An 18,227-nucleotide genomic window follows, 5' to 3' on the forward strand; every position below is an offset into this window, starting at 1 on the left:
TTGGCTGCGTGTGGGGACCTGGGGCAGTAGCTATGCAGGTGTCTTGTGGGTGTAGCCATGGCAAGGCCTGACTTATGGCTGTGGAGCAGGCCCTCCAGGCTGAAAGTAGGAGGCTCTGGGAGGCCACGGCCCGCAGGGGATGGCACAGCCTGGTCGGCCCAGCCATGCAAACTTCTCCCGGCCCTGGGCAACTCTGGCAACAGCCAGGCCCGGTGCAGGTGCCACCCATCCCCCCCACACACTGCCCCAGCTTAACCTGTGCCTGCCTGGGGGGCTGGGGGCTCGCCCCCTCCACTGGCCACCCCAGCACTCAGAGCCCTTCTCTGCTTCCCGCCCTGCCCCCTGCATTCGAACACCCGATCGTACTGAACAGAGCGCGGGGCAGCGCTTTGGTCACTGCCCATCCCCCATACATAGGCCCCCCCGACATTTCCACTCCATTTCCACTCCTAGCTACACCACTGGCTGTGCGGCTCCGGCAGCACCTGGGGGTCGAGGTGCCATGGGGAGGATGGGGGCTGCGGCAGAGCCGGGGGTCGAGGTACTATGGGGCGACAGGGGCTGAGGGGGATGAGGCAGAGCGTGGGTGTGACGAACTGGGCCTGTTCTCACGGTGGTCTGTGAATGCTGACAGGGGAGTGTGACTAGGATGGTCTGCATTGCAGGATGGGATCTGCCCGAGGGCGCATACCTGAGTGTGTAACATGAGAACCCAGGAAGGGGTTGAAGGGGAGGTGACTCCTTAGCGCGGGAAACTGAACAAAGGCTGTGGGAGGGGTCGCTGAAGGCAGAGTGCTGGAAGCAGGCAGGGAGAGAGGGCTGGGGGGCAGAGATGGCTCTGACCTCCCAAGGGGGGCTGGGCTGGGATGCCCGGGGACCCCAAGATGGACCTAACTGAGGGGGTCCCTGTTGTCTGTGCCTGCAAGACCTGTCTTGGACTGTATTCCTGTCATCCAAATAAACCTTCTGCTTTACTGGCTGGCTGAGAGTCATGGTGAATCGCAGGAAGCCGGGGGTGCAGGGCCCTGAGTCCCCCAATACTCCGTGACAACTGGTGGCAGCAGTGGGATCTACTGCACCCCGTGGACGGCGCTTCCTGCAGTAAGTGACTGGGGAACAGTAAAACGAAGGGGGATTGACGGGGACCAGGTGTCGCGGATTGTGGGGGAGTTAGGGCCCTGCACCCCTCTTCCCGAGATTCACTGCGACTCTCAGCCAGCCAGTAAAGCAGAAGGTTTATTTGGATGACAGGAATACAGTCCAAGACAGGTCTTGCAGGCACAGACAACAGGGACCCCCTCAGTTAGGTCCATCTTGGGGTCCCCGGGCATCCCAGCCCAGCCCCCCTTGGGAGGTCAGAGCCATCTCTGCCCCCCAGCCCTCTCTCCCTGCCTGCTTCCAGCACTCTGCCTTCAGCGACCCCTCCCACAGCCTTTGTTCAGTTTCCCGGGCTAAGGAGTCGCCTCCCCTTCAACCCCTTCCTGGGTTCTCATGTTACACACTCAGGTATGCGCCCTCGGGCAGATCCCATCCTGCAATGCAGACCATCCTAGTCACACTCCCCTGTCAGCATTCACAGACCACAGTGAGAACAGGCCCAGTTCGTCACACCAGGCGTGCTGAAGAGTGAGAGAGAGACGGTTATTACCCCTGGGAGTGTGTGACCAGCGAGAAGGACTTTTGCAGTAACAGGGTCCCCCGGGGGGATCGCAGCGAGTGGTCCCAGGGGCGGAGGAGTCTGCAGCTCGACCCTGGCAGAGAGGCGGTGACCTCGAGAAGGGCTGGCACACTAGGGGGCCCCCTGGGAACTGTGGGGAGCTGTGAGCACACAGGCCGGTGAATGGCCAGCAGGAAGATGTATGCCAAGCGGCTTAAGAGCGACCTGGTGGAGCTGTGCAAGCAGAGGCGGCTGCGCATTGGGAGGCTCACCAAAGAACAGCTCATTGCCCAGCTGGAGGCGGAAGATCGCGCGAATGAACTGATCCCTGTGTCTCAGGGAAGCAGCCTGGCAAATGCAGCGCAGGCACCAGTGTCTGTCCCAGCTGGGAGTGGTCAGCCGGCTGCTGAGGGCTTCCCGAGACCCCTCCTTCCTATGCCTAGGGGAAGGGTGGGGAGGAGCCCAGCAAATACCGAGGGCGCCGTGACCCCCCCGGCCAGCAGGGGGTCCCCCCGGCGAAGCTCGCCGGCCAGCAGAGGATCCTCCCGGCGGCGTTCGGCATCCGGGGAGCGGAATTGGCTGGAATGGGAGAAAGAGCTAAAACTGAGGGAGCTGGAGGATCGTGAACAACAGAGACAGCATGAAGAGAGACAGCGTCAGCATGAACGGGAGGAGAAAGAGAGACAGCATCAGCATGAAGAGAGACAGAGACAGCATGAACGGGAGGAGAAAGAGAGACAGAGACAGGAGAATGAGAGACAGCATCAGCGTGAACTGGAACTGGCGAGGCTGAGGGGCAGCGAACCCCCGGCTGCGGTGAGTGAGGGGGGACCCAGGACTGCACGGAGCTTTGATAAGTGCATCATGGCCCCATACAAGGAGGGGGAGGACATGGATGACTTCCTGGAGGCCTTTGAGACGGCCTGCGAGCTGCACCAGGTTGATCCCGCGGACAGACTCCGGGTCCTTACCCCCTTACTGGACCCCAAAGCCGTGGCATTGTACCGCCAACTGGAAGAGGCAGAGAAAGGGGACTACGAGCTATTCAAAAAGGCCCTGCTACGGGAGTTTGGGCTGACTCCTGAGATGTACCGGGAAAGGTTCCGGAATCAGGATAAAACCCCTGAGATCTCATATCTGCAACTAGCCGCCCGCATGGAAGGATACGCCAGCAAGTGGGCTGATGGGGCCCAGACGAAGGAGGACCTGGTCAAACTGCTGGTACTGGAGCAACTGTATGAGCGGTGCCCATCTGACCTGAGGCTGTGGTTGGTGGACAGAAAGCCAGAGAACCCGCGACAGGCAGGCCGGCTGGCCGATGAGTTCGTAAAGAGCCGGTCAGGAGATAAAAGGGAGGAGTCCCAAAGGTGCAATCCCACCACAACGCAGAGAGAGAGTCACCATGGGACCCCCCCGTGGGAAAATACAGAAAAACCCCATCAGAGGGGAACATCCGGCATCAGGACCATCCGACCCACTCAAGGGGACCCATGGGACATGGGCTGCTACCACTGTGGCCAAAAGGGCCACATACGGGCCCAGTGCCCCAGGCTCAGGGACAGACTGAGCAGGCCGAACCCACAGAGGGTTGACTGGGTAGAGACCCAGCCCGGCGAGAGGCAGCATTCCCAGGGAAGGGGGGCTGGCAGAGTACCACCTGCTAAGGAGGGAGGAGAGCCCCAGGCTAGCTTCTCTGGGGGGCCAGATGCTCCGGATTCAAAGTTCTCCGTTTACAGGGTTGGCGCGGGGCTGTCCCTGCGGAGCGAGTGCCTTGTTCCCCTGGAGGTGGAGGGGAAGAAAGTTTATGGTTACTGGGACACGGGCGCAGAGGTGACACTGGCCCGGCCCGAGGTGGTGGCCCCAGATCGGGTGGTGCCCAACACCTTCCTGACCCTGACCGGGGTGGGCGGGACCCCATTCAAGGTTCCCGTAGCGAGGGTACACCTGAAATGGGGGGCCAAGGAGGGCCCCAAGGACGTGGGAGTGCACCACCATTTGCCCACCGAGGTGTTGATGGGGGGGGACCTAGAGGACTGGCCAAGCAGCCCCCAGACCGCCTTAGTTGTGACCCGCGGTCAGAGCCGGCAAGGGGCACTGCCCCCTGGCCTTGGGGGGGGTGCTTTGCCTGAGGCGCGGGACCCTAAGCTGGTGGGGAGGGAACGCCCAGGGACACGGCTCAGGGAGGCTGCAGCTTCGGACCCAGCGGGCGAGAAAGAGCAGGTGGCCATCCCTGTCCCAGCTGCTGAGTTCCAGGCCGAGTTACAGAGAGATCCCTCCTTGCGGAAGATAAGGGACCTAGCCGACCTCAATGCGGTACAGACCATGGGACGAGGTGGCCGGAAAAGGTTCCTGTGGGAGAAGGGGTTCCTGTACCGAGAATGGGCTCCCCCAGGGAAAATGGAGTCAGGGGGGATCAGGAGGCAGCTGGTGGTACCCCAGAAGTATCGCCGCCAGCTGCTGTGCCGGGCCCATGACATTCCCCTCGCAGGGCACCAGGGAACCTGGCGTACCCAGCAGAGGCTGCTACGGAGCTTTTACTGGCCTGGGGTCTTTGTTACTGTCCGACAGTACTGCGGATCCTGTGACCCCTGTCAGAGGGGGAGGAAGGCCTGGGACAAGGGGAAAACAGCTTTAGGACCCTTGCCCAGCATAAAGGATCCTTTCCAGAGGGTGGCCAAGGTTAAAAGGGCGGCTCTGAACCAAGAGAGCCCAAAGCACAGACCTCCAGACTGGAGCGCTGGGAGAAGACCACAGCCCAGTTGGAGCCCCAGAGGTATGGGGGTGGGAAAAGGGCGCAGGCCGCATAAACCTTCCCACATGCGAACTGCGAGTGCCATCAAGCACCCCCGACCTAAGGGGGGGCGTGAAACTGGAGGGACCTGGTGTAATTCTCACCAAGGAATGGGAGGGATGCGGGGGCATCCATGGGAACGGGGGTAGGTTCGAACTTCCCCGGGTCACTGGCTAAAGTGACCCTGCTCAGTTCGGTCTCGAAGGGGGGAGAGATGTGACGAACTGGGCCTGTTCTCACTGTGGTCTGTGAATGCTGACAGGGGAGTGTGACTAGGATGGTCTGCATTGCAGGATGGGATCTGCCCGAGGGCGCATACCTGAGTGTCAGAGTAACAGCTGTGTTAGTCTGTATCCGCAAAAAGAAGAACAGGAGTACTTGTGGCACCTTAGAGACTAACAAATTTATTAGAGCATAAGCTTTCGTGGACTACAGCCCACTTCTTCGGATGCATATAGAATGGAACATATAATGAGGAGATATATATACACACATACAGAGAGCATAAACAGGTGGGAGACAACTCCCACCTGTTTATGCTCTCTGTATGTGTGTATATATATCTCCTCATTATATGTTCCATTCTATATGCATCCGAAGAAGTGGGCTGTAGTCCACGAAAGCTTATGCTCTAATAAATTTGTTAGTCTCTAAGGTGCCACAAGTACTCCTGTTCTTCTTTTTACCTGAGTGTGTAACATGAGAACCCAGGAAGGGGTTGAAGGGGAGGCGACTCCTTAGCCCGGGAAACTGAACAAAGGCTGTGGGAGGGGTCGCTGAAGGCAGAGTGCTGGAAGCAGGCAGGGAGAGAGGGCTGGGGGGCAGAGATGGCTCTGACCTCCCAAGGGGGGCTGGGCTGGGATGCCCGGGGACCCCAAGATGGACCTAACTGAGGGGGTCCTTGTTGTCTGTGCCTGCAAGACCTGTCTTGGACTGTATTCCTGTCATCCAAATAAACCTTCTGCTTTACTGGCTGGCTGAGAGTCATGGTGAATCGCAGGAAGCCGGGGGTGCAGGGCCCTGAGTCCCCCAATACTCCGTGACAGTGGGGGTCGGGTTGCCATGGGGAGGTGGGGCAGAGCCAGGGGTCGGGGTACTATGGGGCGACAGGGGCTGAGGGGGATGAGGCAGAGCATGGGGGTCGGGTTGCCATGGGGAGGTGGGGCAGAGCCGGGGGTCGGGGTACTATGGGGCGACAGGGGCTGAGGCTCAGCCTGGGGGTTGGGGTGCCATGGGGAGGTGGGGCAGAGCTGGGGGTCGGGGTGCCATGGGGCAGAGCCTGGGGGTCGGGGTGCCATGGGGAGATGGGGGATGAGGCAGAGCGTGGGGGTCGGGGTGCCATGGGGCAGAGCCGGGGGTCGGGGTGCCATGGGGCGACAGGGGCTGGCACCACACACTTCCCAGCACCACACGGTTCTGATGCCCGTCGACTGGCAGCACTGCTGGGCTCCTGCTGGGGACAGACCAGGCCATATGGCCAATGCTGCTCTCCGCTCCCCAGGGAAGCTGGTGCCCTGTTAACGGGGTGCAGGAGTGGAAGGGACCTGAGCGCAGACGGCTCCACCCAGCACACTGGAAACGGCTGGGACGCTCCCAGGGCAGTTTCCTGTCCAGCCACAGGAGCAAGGCCCCCCAAGGAGGCACCAGGTTGTCCCTGCCCCCCTGGGCATCCCCCGTGCAGCCCCATGCTGTCCCGCAGTGGGGGCCGTGTCTGAGAGGAGGGGTCCCGGGGAGGCAGAGCCGTGTGAGCAGGGAGCTAGAGGACACGTCTGCTTGCGTTAGCAGGAGAGGCTGGGTTCCTCAAGCGAATGCTCAGAATATGGCTGGCAGGGCGAGGGAGCGAGTTTAAAATTAGCCTGTTCTTCCCTGGGGGGAGCTGTCGGTTTGGATTTGGAGAGATGAGGTTCTGGGAACACATCTTCAGCGAGCAGATGAAATATTAACCAGCACAACAACAGCGCGCTGGGCACAGGCTGACCTTCCCCAGCACGCTCCTCTCCTGCCTCTCCAACCTGCCAGAGCTCTGCGGCTCCCAACCTGCCGGGCCTCCCGCCCCAGGACTCCCGGCCAAAGCTCGGGCAGCTGCCCGGGCCCGGGCCAGGAGCAGGCACAGGGAGCAAGGGGGAGCCAGGCTCTGTCTCCTCAGCCGCAGAGATCAGCAGCTCTGGTTCTGCCGGGCCAGAGAAACGCCAGGTGCCAATGGGCAGAGGCTGTGCCTGGGGTGCAGGCAGAGTGATCGCCCACCCGGCACCTGCTCCCTCCCACCCACCATTCCCCATTCCTGCCCCCTCCAGCAGCCTGAGGGCAGCTCTCCCCCCAAGCCTGGAGCAGCTGGTAGCCTGCTCTTCCCTTCTGGCTGTTCCAGCCCGAGGAGCTTAGCTCCTTGCCCAAATGCCTGGGGACCCGCCCGGTGAGCTCCCCACACCAGCCCAGTGCGGGAGCGGCCATGCCATGTGGATGGGGAGCTGGTATCTCTGTGAGCAGGGGTGGGTTGCCCCATCCAGGGCTGGCTTTAAGCCAATTCACCCGATTCCCTGGAATTGGGCCCCGCGCCCGCACCTAAGGGGGCCCCACTCCGGGGGTCTTCAGCGGCATTTTGGCAGTGGGGGGTCCTTCAGTGCCGCGGAAAACCCGGAGTGGACCCCCCGCCACCGACTATTCCAGTCGGGCCCCGTGGGTCATAAAGCCGTCCCTGGCCCCATCACCGATCTCCCTCCCAGGCTGCTACGTCAAAGCCAGTTCCAGCAAGATCCAAGCCAGGGCCGAATCCCAGCACCGCGTCCCCGGACACACCTCCAAGCTCACCCAGGTCACAGCAGCTGCGAGGCAGGAGCTGCCCTGCAAGTGGGCCCAATCCCCAGCTGCCAGGCAGCTCTCGCACGCAGGACCGGGCCTGCTGCACGAAAGTCTCGTGCAAATGGGCCACGGTGCAAGCTGGGACACAGATGTGCTGCGCAGACGCTGCCAGACCATGCGGGCTGCTGCTCGGCTGGGCACGCTGGATCGCCAGAGAGCCAGCTGGGGGCTCAGCCTGCCGGGGGCTCAGCCAGCCAGGGGCTCGGCCTGCCGGGGGCTCGGCCTGCCGGGGGCTCGGCCTGCCGGGGGCTCAGCCTGCCGGGGGCTCAGCCAGCCGGGGGCTCGCTCAGGGATCCGGCCTCGGAGCAGCACTTCCTTTGTCACAAACCGTGTCAGCAGCCCAGCCGCCCTGCAGAGACCCGGCCCACGCCGGCGGAGGCACATCTGAGCTCAGCCCCTCATGAGGGATTCAGACAAGGGCAAGGTGACTTTGCTCCTGCGGGAGCCAAGAGCCTGCCGGTTCCCTGTGCAGCTACGTTTCCACTCCCAAGCTTCCGACAAGGCCCCAGTACGACAAAGTGGGAGTTTTCTGTCATATTTTTATGAACCCTGTGTGTGCCTCAGTTTCCCTTGTGTTGTTACCGGGGTGGGGGAAGGACTGTTGCTCAGGGCAGGCTAAGAGACATGGGTACGAATGATGTCTAGCTGTCTGAGCTTGAATGAGTCATTAAAAAGGACTGGATGAGGCTGATCCCATATTAATGGAGAATGGCAAACCCAGTCACCAGGACATGGCCACCTAGGGCCCTCGGCCCAGAGGGAGACGGGTCCCCACCTCTCAGCAGCACCGGGGCCGGGTGGGGGGAGCTCACAGTGACCCTCAGCCCAGAGGGAGGGTCCCCACCTCTCAGCAGCACCGGGGCCGGGGGGGGAAAGGGGGAGCTCACAGTGGCCCTCGGCCCAGAGGGAGACGGGTCCCCACCTCTCAGCAGCACCGGGGCCGGAGGGGGAAGGGGGGAAGCTCACAGTGACCCTCGGCCCAGAGGGAGACGGGTCCCCACCTCTCAGCAGCACCGGGGCCGGGTGGGGGGAGCTCACAGTGACCCTCAGCCCAGAGGGAGACGGGTCCCCACCTCTCAGCAGCACCGGGGCCGGAGGGGGAAGGGGGGAAGCTCACAGTGGCCCTCGGCCCAGAGGGAGACGGGTCCCCACCTCTCAGCAGCACCGGGGCCGGGGGGGGGGAAGGGGGAGCTCACAGTGACCCTCGGCCCAGAGGGAGACGGGTCCCCACTTCTCAGCAGCACCGGGGCCGGGGGGGGAAAGGGGGAGCTCACAGTGGCCCTCGGCCCAGAGGGAGACGGGTCCCCACCTCTCAGCAGCACCTGGGCCGGGGGGTGGGGAGCTCACAGTGGCCCTCGGCCCAGAGGGAGACGGGTCCCCACCTCTCAGCAGGGAGGCTGGGCAGACCCCAGCTCGAGAACACGGGACGGGGATGAAGCGAGGAGGGGCTCAGCGTCGGCTGCCGGAAGGAGTCGGGGCTCTCACCTGGGAAGTGACCCAGCAGCTCCGACGGAGACCCAGAGCCTGAGCACGGAGGTCTCTGCAGCGTGCCTGGGCTTGGGGCTCACCAGAACAGTCTGTGCTTCAGCCTCCTTCTCTCTGGGCCACCCTACGGCCTCCCTGTGCCGTGTCCAGGGGACAACAAACCCGCCTGGTGTGCCAGCGCCGTGCGAGTGTCACTGAAAGGCGGGGCGAGGTGCGGTCACCCCGGCAGGGCGCACGAGGCTCTGCCAGGGGCTGGCTCAGTGGGACTGGCTGAGCGGAGCTCATGGCGCCAAGCAGGCGGGCAGGAACCTGAAGGTCCTGTCTAAGGAGGTGGGGAGGCTGCACGTCCTGCCCGGGGCAGGAAGAGGGAGACCCTGGGGGCTGGGGGGCCTGGCACTGACGGGGCCTGTCCTAGAGACTGTTCCACGGCTGGGGGCGTAGCACCGATCCTGGGCATCCGACACCCCGTCTCCATCCAGGCAGAGGGAGCCTCTGCTTGGAGGACAAAGGGCCATGGGGAGAGACCTGGCGACAGGGCAGGATGCCCTCTGGCGATGGGCATGGCAGTGGAGGTGGTCACTGCTGGCAGCCTGGAGCAGGTCAGCCCCAGGCGAGGAGGGCATGTGCCAGCCCCTATCCCGGGCTCCTTAGGGAGTGGGACAGAGCCGGCGTTAGCCGCAGTGCAGCAGGTCACTTACCCTCAGGAAGGGGACGATCCCGTCCCGGGAGATGGCCTGGAGGAGGCGGGGGGCTCCTGTGAGGCTCTGCAGACCTGCCCCACACGTGGAGAAGAAGGATCCGATAACAATCACCCATGGAGACGGCCAGGCGAGGGTGCCAACCACCAGGTTCCCATTGACAGCCTCGCCAAACCTGCAAGGCACCAAGCGTTACTGGGGCAGGTGCTCGGACCTCCAGCCCTAGGGTCGCGCGACCAGCTGTAATTGGCTTGGCGAGTCAGTCACCTGACCAGTCAAGTAACGTCAACTGACCGCCTGTTATCACCACGGTCAAATATCATAAAGTACTCCAGTAAGAATGCCCTGCTGCTGCAATGCCCTTCCTCTCGGCTTGCATCCCAGTGCCTCCCTAGCTAGCCCACTTCAGCGTCCTGAGCACTCACCCGGCTCCCGCCGCCTGTTGGGACAAGGGGGAGCCCACGCACTGAGAGCTGAGCAGTGCATTGCCTGGGCCTTCCTGGAAAAACACTGCCTGCGGGAATGTTCATTTTTGTCTGTGGATCAGGCCCTCCCCCCAGGGGGCTTTGCAAAGCAAGTTAAAAGTTAAGGTCCCTGCCCCCATGGGCGTAGTTGGGGGGGATTGCCCCCCCAAACTGCAAGCCTCAGACAGGCGTGGAACTCGCCCCCGACGTGTGCCCCCCCAATAGAGAACTCAAACTACGCCCATGCCTGCCCCGCAGACTGACAGCTTACAGTGACTGGCCAAGCATACAGCAGGGAGTCCCAGTCATTAACCCTGCTCCCCAGCACAAAGGGAGAACTGCCCACTTTGCACAGCCATTGAGCAGTGCCAAGAGCTGCCCGGCAGGTGCTTGCCTAGCACACGTGCACGACGATTTGGCTTTGATAGTCGTCATGTGTTTGGTTTGTTTCTGGTTAATTCATTTTTCTTTTGTAACAGTTCAGTCGGGAGTGACATTGGCTATTGACACATTCACATTTCAAGGCTAAGCTCAACTAGCGCAGAAAGGCAACGCAGGGCCACCAAGGATCAGTTCTGGCTTTAGATCTTCAGTTCCTTGCGTTTCGCGTTTTTCTGAGTTAAAATAACTCAGTTAAGTAACTTGGGTTTTGCTGAAGGCGAAAGTATCTTGGGGTTGCTCTACACCAGAAAATTCCATCGACCCAGCTCCGTGGCGCCGGGTGTGAAAACCCCACACCCCAGAGCAGCGTCGTTAAGTGACCTAACCCCGGTGCAGACAGCGCCAGGTCGCTGGGAGAATTCCTCCGTCGACCTAGCTACGGCCTCCCGGGGCGGTGGATTCCCTGCGCCATGGGAGACCCCTCCCCTCGGTGGAGGCAGCGTCTGCGCTGCAGTGGCTCGGCTGTGCGGCTGGAGCATTTCACATGCAGACAAGCCCGAAGGCTGAGCCAGTGGAGACCAGAAACCCTTTGTCACTGCTCTGTTCTTAGAGCTTTTCCATAGTTCACCATTTTCCACATTATTTGACCAATACTGGACTGGTCAATTGACCAGTCATGTTTGGACGGGTTCATTGTCCAGCCCTGAGCTTTAACCCCAGCAGCCTTGGCCAGCGGGTCCCAGGGAGCCTTGGAGAAGAGAGAGCAAAGGTGCTGTGGTGAGGAGAGGGGCAGCAGACACTCTAGTAACAGCCCCTAACCCCAGAAGCCTCACAGCGCTGCAGATCTCAGCGTTCTCGGCCTCTCAGCCCCATCTCCTGGTGGGGAAACTGAGGCTGCAGCAGGGGCTGGGAGGGCATGGCCCAAGGCCATTCCCCCTGGGGCCCAGACCTCCCTATAGGGCAGGGAGAGGCTCCCCTTTCTCTGACAGAGGGAAGCCAAGCCAGGCTGTGCATCATTTGGATCATGTCTGTGTTGGCGACCCAAAAGCGTCACTGCAGCACGACAGGCAGCGCTGCCCTAGATACGCAAATCCAGGCTGCACGGCAGCTCCCGGCAAACAGCCCCCTGCAGCAGCAGGATTAGCGGGAGAAACCAGAGCAGAGACATGGCAGAATCACCCGGGGTGGGGGGGCCACACACGGGAGCCCCCCGCAACGCCTAGTTCCAGGTTTAGCCTCTGCGGGCATCGGGGCCACTGCCCAAGGGGGTTCGACCACCCCCTCCCCCCAGCCACAGCTCCCCAGCCAGCCCCCACCTGCTCCCCTCCATCCAAACCCACCATCCCCTCCCCCCTGCCACCCTCGATCCACCCCCCCCACCTATCTGCTCCCCTCCACCCCCCATCCCCCTTACCCACCTCTTCAATCCAAACTGCCCCCTCCACCCAGCCACCCTCCATCCAACCACTGCCCCCAGCCAGCCTCCAGCCTGTTCCCCTCCACCCCCACCCCCTCCATCGAAACCCACCCCCCTCCACCCAGCCACCCCCCACCCACCCCTGCAATCCAAACTGCCCCCTCCACCCAGCCACCCTCCATCCAACCACTGCCCCCAGCCAGCCTCCAGCCTGTTCCCCTCCACCCCCACCCCCTCCATCGAAACCCACCCCCCTCCACCCAGCCACCCCCCACCCACCCCTGCAATCCAAACTGCCCCCTCCACCCAGCCACCCTCCATCCAACCACTGCCCCCAGCCAGCCTCCAGCCTGTTCCCCTCCACCCCCACCCCCTCCATCGAAACCCCACCCCCCTCCACCCAGCCACCCCCCACCCACCCCTGCAATCCAAACTGCCCCCTCCACCCAGCCACCCTCCATCCAACCACCACCCCCACCCACCCCCCAACCTGTTCCCCTCCACCCCCACTCCCTCCATCCAAACTGCCCCCTCCCCCCACCATTCCCCCTGCGCAGCCCTGTCGCCCCCAACACCCCACTGTTGGGCAGCAGCACTCACTTGTCACGGAGGACGACCCCCTCGATACAGGCGCCGAAGAGAATCACGGAGCTGATATCTGTGGGTGGTGAAGGAAAGACCAAGCTGTAGCTCCCCCCTCCCCCATGCCTGGGGACCGCCAAGCGCAGCCACAAGGAGAAGGGGACCCAGGGTCACAGGGCTGAGAAGAGAGGAGCAGATGGCAGGTCCGGCGCCCCATGGAGGCAGAGCCTTGTCAAGAGCCGTGGAGCTCCCGGGGACCCAGGGGAGCATGGCCAGTCTCCACGGCAGAGAACAGGAGCATGGGGAAAGCGCCAGGGACCACGGCCCCTGCTGCACAAACCCCCTTCTGATGGGGCCTGCGGGACAAGAGAGCGCTCAGCACCCGCCCTGGCCACTCCGACCCGCACAGGGGCCGTGGGGACCCGAGAGCACCTGGCACTCAGCACCCGCCCTCACTGCTCCGATCCGCACAGGGGCCATGGGGACAGGAGAGCACCCGGCACCCGGCACCCAGCACCCGCCCTCACTGCTCCGATCCGCACAGGGGCCATGGGGACCCGAGAGCACCTGGCACCCAGCACCCACCCTCACTGCTCCAACCCACACAGGGGCCATGGGCACCCGGCGCCCAGCACCCACCCTCACTGCTCCGATCCGCACAGGGGCCATGGGGACAGGAGAGCACCCGGCACCCAGCACCCGCCCTCACTGCTCCGACCCGCACAGGGGCCATGGGCACCCGAGAGCACCCGGCACCCACCCTCACTGCTCCGACCCGCACAGGGGCCGTGGGGACCCGAGAGCACCTGGCACTCAGCACCCGCCCTCACTGCTCCGATCCGCACAGGGGCCATGGGGACAGGAGAGCACCCGGCACCCAGCACCTGCCCTCACTGCTCCGACCCGCACAGGGGCCATGGGCACCAGAGAGCACCCGGCACCTACCCTCACTGCTCCGACCCGCACGGGGGCCATGGGCACCTGGTGCCCAGCACCCACCCTCACTGCTCTGACCCGCACAGGGGCCATGGGGACCCGAGAGCACCTGGCACCCAGCACCCACCCTCACTGCTCCAACCCACACAGGGGCCATGGGCACCCAGCGCCCAGCACCCACCCTCACTGCTCCGATCCGCACAGGGGCCATGGGGACCCGAGAGCACCTGGCACCCAGCACCCACCCTCACTGCTCCAACCCGCACAGGGGCCATGGGCACCCGGCGCCCAGCACCCACCCTCACTGCTCCGACCCGCACAGGGGCCGTGGGGACCCGAGAGCACCTGGCACTCAGCACCCGCCCTCATTGCTCCGATCCGCACAGGGGCCATGGGGACAGGAGAGCACCCGGCACCCAGCACCCGCCCTCACTGCTCCGACCCGCACAGGGGCCATGGGCACCCGAGAGCACCCGGCACCCACCCTCACTGCTCCGACCCGCACGGGGGCCATGGGCACCTGGTGCCCAGCACCCAGCACCACCCTCACTGCTCTGACCCACACAGGGGCCATGGGCACCCGGCGCCCAGCACCCACCCTCACTGCTCTGACCCACACAAGGGCCATGGGCACCCGGCGCCCAGCACCCACCCTCACTGCTCCGACCCGCACAGGGGCCATGGGAACCTGAGATCACCCAGCACCCAGCACCCACCCTCACTGCTCTGACCCGCACAAGGGCCATGGGCACCCGGCGCCCAGCACCCAGCACCCACCCTCACTGCTCTGACCCGCACAGGGGCCATGGGGACCTGAGATCACCCAGCACCCAGCACCCACCCTCACTGCTCTGACCCGCACAGGGGCCATGGGGACCTGAGATCACCCAGCACCCAGCACCCACCCTCACTGCTCTGACCCGCACAGGGGCTGGTTCAGACGCAGACAAGACCCTGCCCCTGCCGCCCTGTTCTTGTCCCGGACCCTCTGCCAAGGATACAGACAGCAGACGTTGTGGCGATGGCCAGGATGGTCCCTGTGGGGATGGATTTCTGAGCATCCCGCAGGTCTCCTGATCGGTTGGAGCCGGCCATTATACCTAGGGAAGACAAGGGCACATGCTATGGGGCACCGTGCCATGGAGGGGCGCATGGCACTGCAGAGCCCTGAGCAAGGCCACCGAGCACAGCCCCCTTCCCCAGGGCGCTGGGCTCCAGCCCGGTTCAGAGAGCTGCAGCCGGCAGGTAAGGCCCAGAGCACATGGCACGTGGCCTGGGGGAGCTGAGCAGGCCCTGCCAAGGGGGCTGGCAGAGGGGAGCAGACCCGGCTGCAGGGGGGTGGCTGATCTCCCCTCTCCACACCCGACTCTCCACCCGCAGAATCAGGCTCCAGACGCGCTGATGTGGTTTCTCTCCTCCACCCTTGATTAGCTCAACCTGCGGAGGCCGAGTAGAGGCGAGCGAGCGAGGGGCTGTCCCACCGGGCGCAGGCAGAGGGCAGGAGGCGGTGAGGCAGCCATGCCATTGGCAATGGGGAGGAGGGCAGGGCTCGTCATTGTGGCTATCAGCCAGGGCTGCCTGGATTCTCACTGCTGTGGGGAAGTGAGGGCCAGGCAGGGCTAGGAGTCCGAGTGGAGCCGACTAGGGCAAGTCCCAGGTGTCTGCAGCGCAGCCGGACAGAGAGATGCCGCTTGTAGCACGGCCTGAATTATTCATCGGACACGAGTCCATGTAAAAATCATGACAGGCTGGTGAGTGAGCAGCGAGCCGGGGGATTCCCCTGACGTCACCCAGCTGGGCCTGGACCTGGGGCTTCAGTTCAACCCTCCTGGTCCAAACTCCGCTGGCTCTGGGGTCCAGCTCATGGAGCGTGGAGCAGCAGGAGCGTGTGAGGGCCATGCTGCTCCCAGACACGGCCTCGTCCCGCGGGCTGGCTTGGCACTGGCTTTGCCCCACACCAGGCGGCTCCTGGGGGGCGGCTCAGGGGCTGCTTTGCTCAGTTATTTCCGCCCACAGGAGGGGAGCCAGAAATAGCCGAGCGGTGGTGACGTCGGCGCGGAGGTGAGACGAGCTGCCAGCCTGTCTGTGGGGCTGGGGGTGGCTGGGGGAGGAGGAGCTCTTTGATCCTCCCCTGCACCCCCCACGCAGTCACGCTCCGCACGGGAAGCAGAAATCAGAGAGATGTGCAGCCAGCCAGACGTGACAGAGCCCCTTGCACGCACACACACATGTGCAGCCAGCAGGGGCGCACATATACATGGGAGCACATGCATACCCCAAACATGTGCCGGCACAGACAAACGCATGCCCACAGAGGTGTGGCACGGCACACCCACACACCCCACACATGTGCCGGCACAGACAGATGCACGCACCCAGAGGTGCACATGGCACACCCGCACACTCACACGTGTGCCGGCCCAGCACTCACAGATGCACGCACACATGCATTTGCGCGCACGTCCCCGGCACCCAGCGGCTGCAGCTCCTACCTGTGACGGACGGGAAGTAGATGCCCACCAGCAGGGTGAAGTATGAGGTCATGTCACTGAAGACGTAGGGCTGGTCCAGGTCAATAACGGGGTCCACGAGGGCCACCGAGGGCACCCCCTGCTTCTCCACAATCACCCCCTTGGTCAGATACGTGCTCCAGAGATTCTCTGCAAGGAGAGCCGGGGAGGGCTGGGTGTTCACACGGGAGAAGCCCCTGCTCCAAGGGCGCTCTGCCATGCCAGCTCCTGCTGCAGACAAAGTGAGGCATCCCCACACGCCCATCACACAGCCCAGGAGACCCCACCCTGCACAGCGCCCCTCCATCCCTGCACTCAGGAACGCAGTCACACAGACTCAGCCCTGATGGCCATCAGACATTGTGACGAAGTGGGGGATTTTCATGCAGGGGGAGTGGAACTCAGTTTCCTTGGGGGTTACTGGTTTAACGAGGTGAGGGGAGAGGGAGTTTGTGGTTACAGAGGACCGGAGAGAGAACTTGGGACCCCAGCCGATGGCCTCGAGTACAAATACCCCAGCGACTGGTAACATGACGACCGGAGCAGCCGGTATGGCCAGTGGAAGGACCATGGGCTGTAAAGAGAGGACCTGTGACCTAACCAGCCGGTTCCGGCCAGAGGACAGAAGAGAGAAGAGGAGGCCTAGTGACCCGGTTTACGACCCTGTTTACCTGGAGAGAAGACAATGGACAGAGGCGGTGCTGGGGCCAGTGATCTCAGATGCCCAGCTGCGAGCAGGGGGGCTCTGGGCTGGAGAGGGGGAGCAGGCAGAGCCCACCTGGATGCAGGGGAGACTGGGATGTGCTGGGCTGAGGGAGGCCAGGCCCGAGGGTCAGAGAGTTTCCTGTGCTGTGTTCACCTCTCAATAAACCCTCCTGTTTCATGCTGGCTAAGAGTCACTCCGGGCTAGAGAACAGGGTTGCATCAACCCCTTCGCGGGATGAAGGCCCCGGGGGTCCAGAGCGAGTGGACTCCCAGAGGGGGCCCACGGCGAGAGACAGACATGCTAAGGCTCTGAGAGGTGCGGCTCCAGGAGGTGCGGGGGGGCTAACCCCGAGAGAGAGTGGACCCCCGAGAAGGGCTGTCGCACTGACAGGAGTCCCCCCACGGACTGCACGGGGCCAAGAGTGGGCACGATCTGTGAGTCCGTGACAGACATGTCAGAGGGGGGTCTGAGAACACTGCAGTCGGTCCCCCATGACGGTCTCAGCCTGACCCCTGAGGATGTGCCTACAATGCAGCTGGGAGCGAGCTCCCAGCCTGGGGCCAGATCAACCTCAGCCTGGACCAGTCCACACAATCGGTCCACTTCCTAGACACTACAGTGCTAATAAGCGATGGTCACATAAATACCACCCTATACCGGAAACCTACTGACCACTATACTTACCTACATGCCTCCAGCTTCCATCCAGACCACACCACACGATCCATTGTCTACAGCCAAGCTCTAAGATACAACAGCATTTCTCCAATCCCTCAGACAGAGACAAACACCTAATACAGGACAGGCCCAACAAAGAAAGTAACAGAACGCCACTAGCCGTCACCTTCAGCCCCCAACTGAAACTTCTCCCGCACATCATCAAGGATCTACAACCTATTCTGAAGGACGATCCCTCACTCTCACAGACCTTGGGAGACAGGCCAGTCCTCGCTTACAGACAGCCCCCAAACCTGAAGCAAATACTCACCAACAACGACACATCACACACCAAAAACACCAACCCAGGAACCAAACCCTGCTACAAAGACCGTTGCCAACTCTGTCTGCATGTCTATTCAAGGGACACCATCATAGAGCCTAACCACATCAGCCACACCATCAGGGGCTTGTTCACCTGCATATCAACCAATGTGATATATGCCATCATGCGTCAGCAATGCCCCTCTGCCATGTACATTGGCCAAACCGGACAATCTCTACGCAAAAGAATAAATGGACACAAATCTGACATCAGGAATCAGAACGTTCAAAAACCAGGAGGAGAGCACTTCAACCTCTCTGGTCACTCGAAAACAGACCTAAAAGTGGCAATTCATCAACAAAAAAACTTCAAAAACAGACTCCAACGTGAAGCTTCAGAACTGGAATTAATTTGCAAACTGGACACCATCAGATTAGGCCTGAATAAAGACTGGGAGTGGTTGGGTCATTACAAAACCTAAAGTTAATTTCCCCAATACTAATTTCTCCTACTGTTATTCACACCTTCTTGTCAACTGTCTGTAATGGGCCACTCTCATTACCACTTCAAAAGTTATTTTTCCTGCCTTGGTATCCTGCTGTTAATTGATTTATCTCATTAGCCTGACCTCACACTTGGTAAAGCAACCCCCATCCTTTCATGTATTTATACCTGCTCCTGTATGTTTCACTTCATGCATCTGGGTTCTAGCCCACGAAAGCTTATGCCCAAATAAATTTGTTAATCTCTAAGGTGCCACAA

The 18,227-nt window shown here is 62.3% G+C and overlaps 1 protein-coding gene across 2 annotated transcripts in view; it reads right to left on the reverse strand.

Annotated features, from left to right (window-relative positions):
- The window catches only part of SLC12A5 (solute carrier family 12 member 5), a 114,457-nt gene that overhangs the window by 41,083 nt on the left and 55,147 nt on the right, over positions 1 to 18,227 (reverse strand). For both annotated transcript variants that reach the window (XM_054046391.1, XM_054046393.1), the window contains exons 9-12: positions 15,760 to 15,927; positions 14,269 to 14,367; positions 12,350 to 12,407; positions 9,488 to 9,662 (exon numbers count right to left, since the gene is read on the reverse strand). In XM_054046391.1, coding sequence (XP_053902366.1) covers positions 9,488 to 9,662; positions 12,350 to 12,407; positions 14,269 to 14,367; positions 15,760 to 15,927 — 500 coding nt within the window. The remainder of the gene's footprint in view (positions 1 to 9,487; positions 9,663 to 12,349; positions 12,408 to 14,268; positions 14,368 to 15,759; positions 15,928 to 18,227) is intronic.

Source organism: Malaclemys terrapin, chromosome 12 (assembly GCF_027887155.1).
Source record: "Malaclemys terrapin pileata isolate rMalTer1 chromosome 12, rMalTer1.hap1, whole genome shotgun sequence".
Lineage (NCBI taxonomy): Eukaryota > Metazoa > Chordata > Testudines > Emydidae > Malaclemys > Malaclemys terrapin.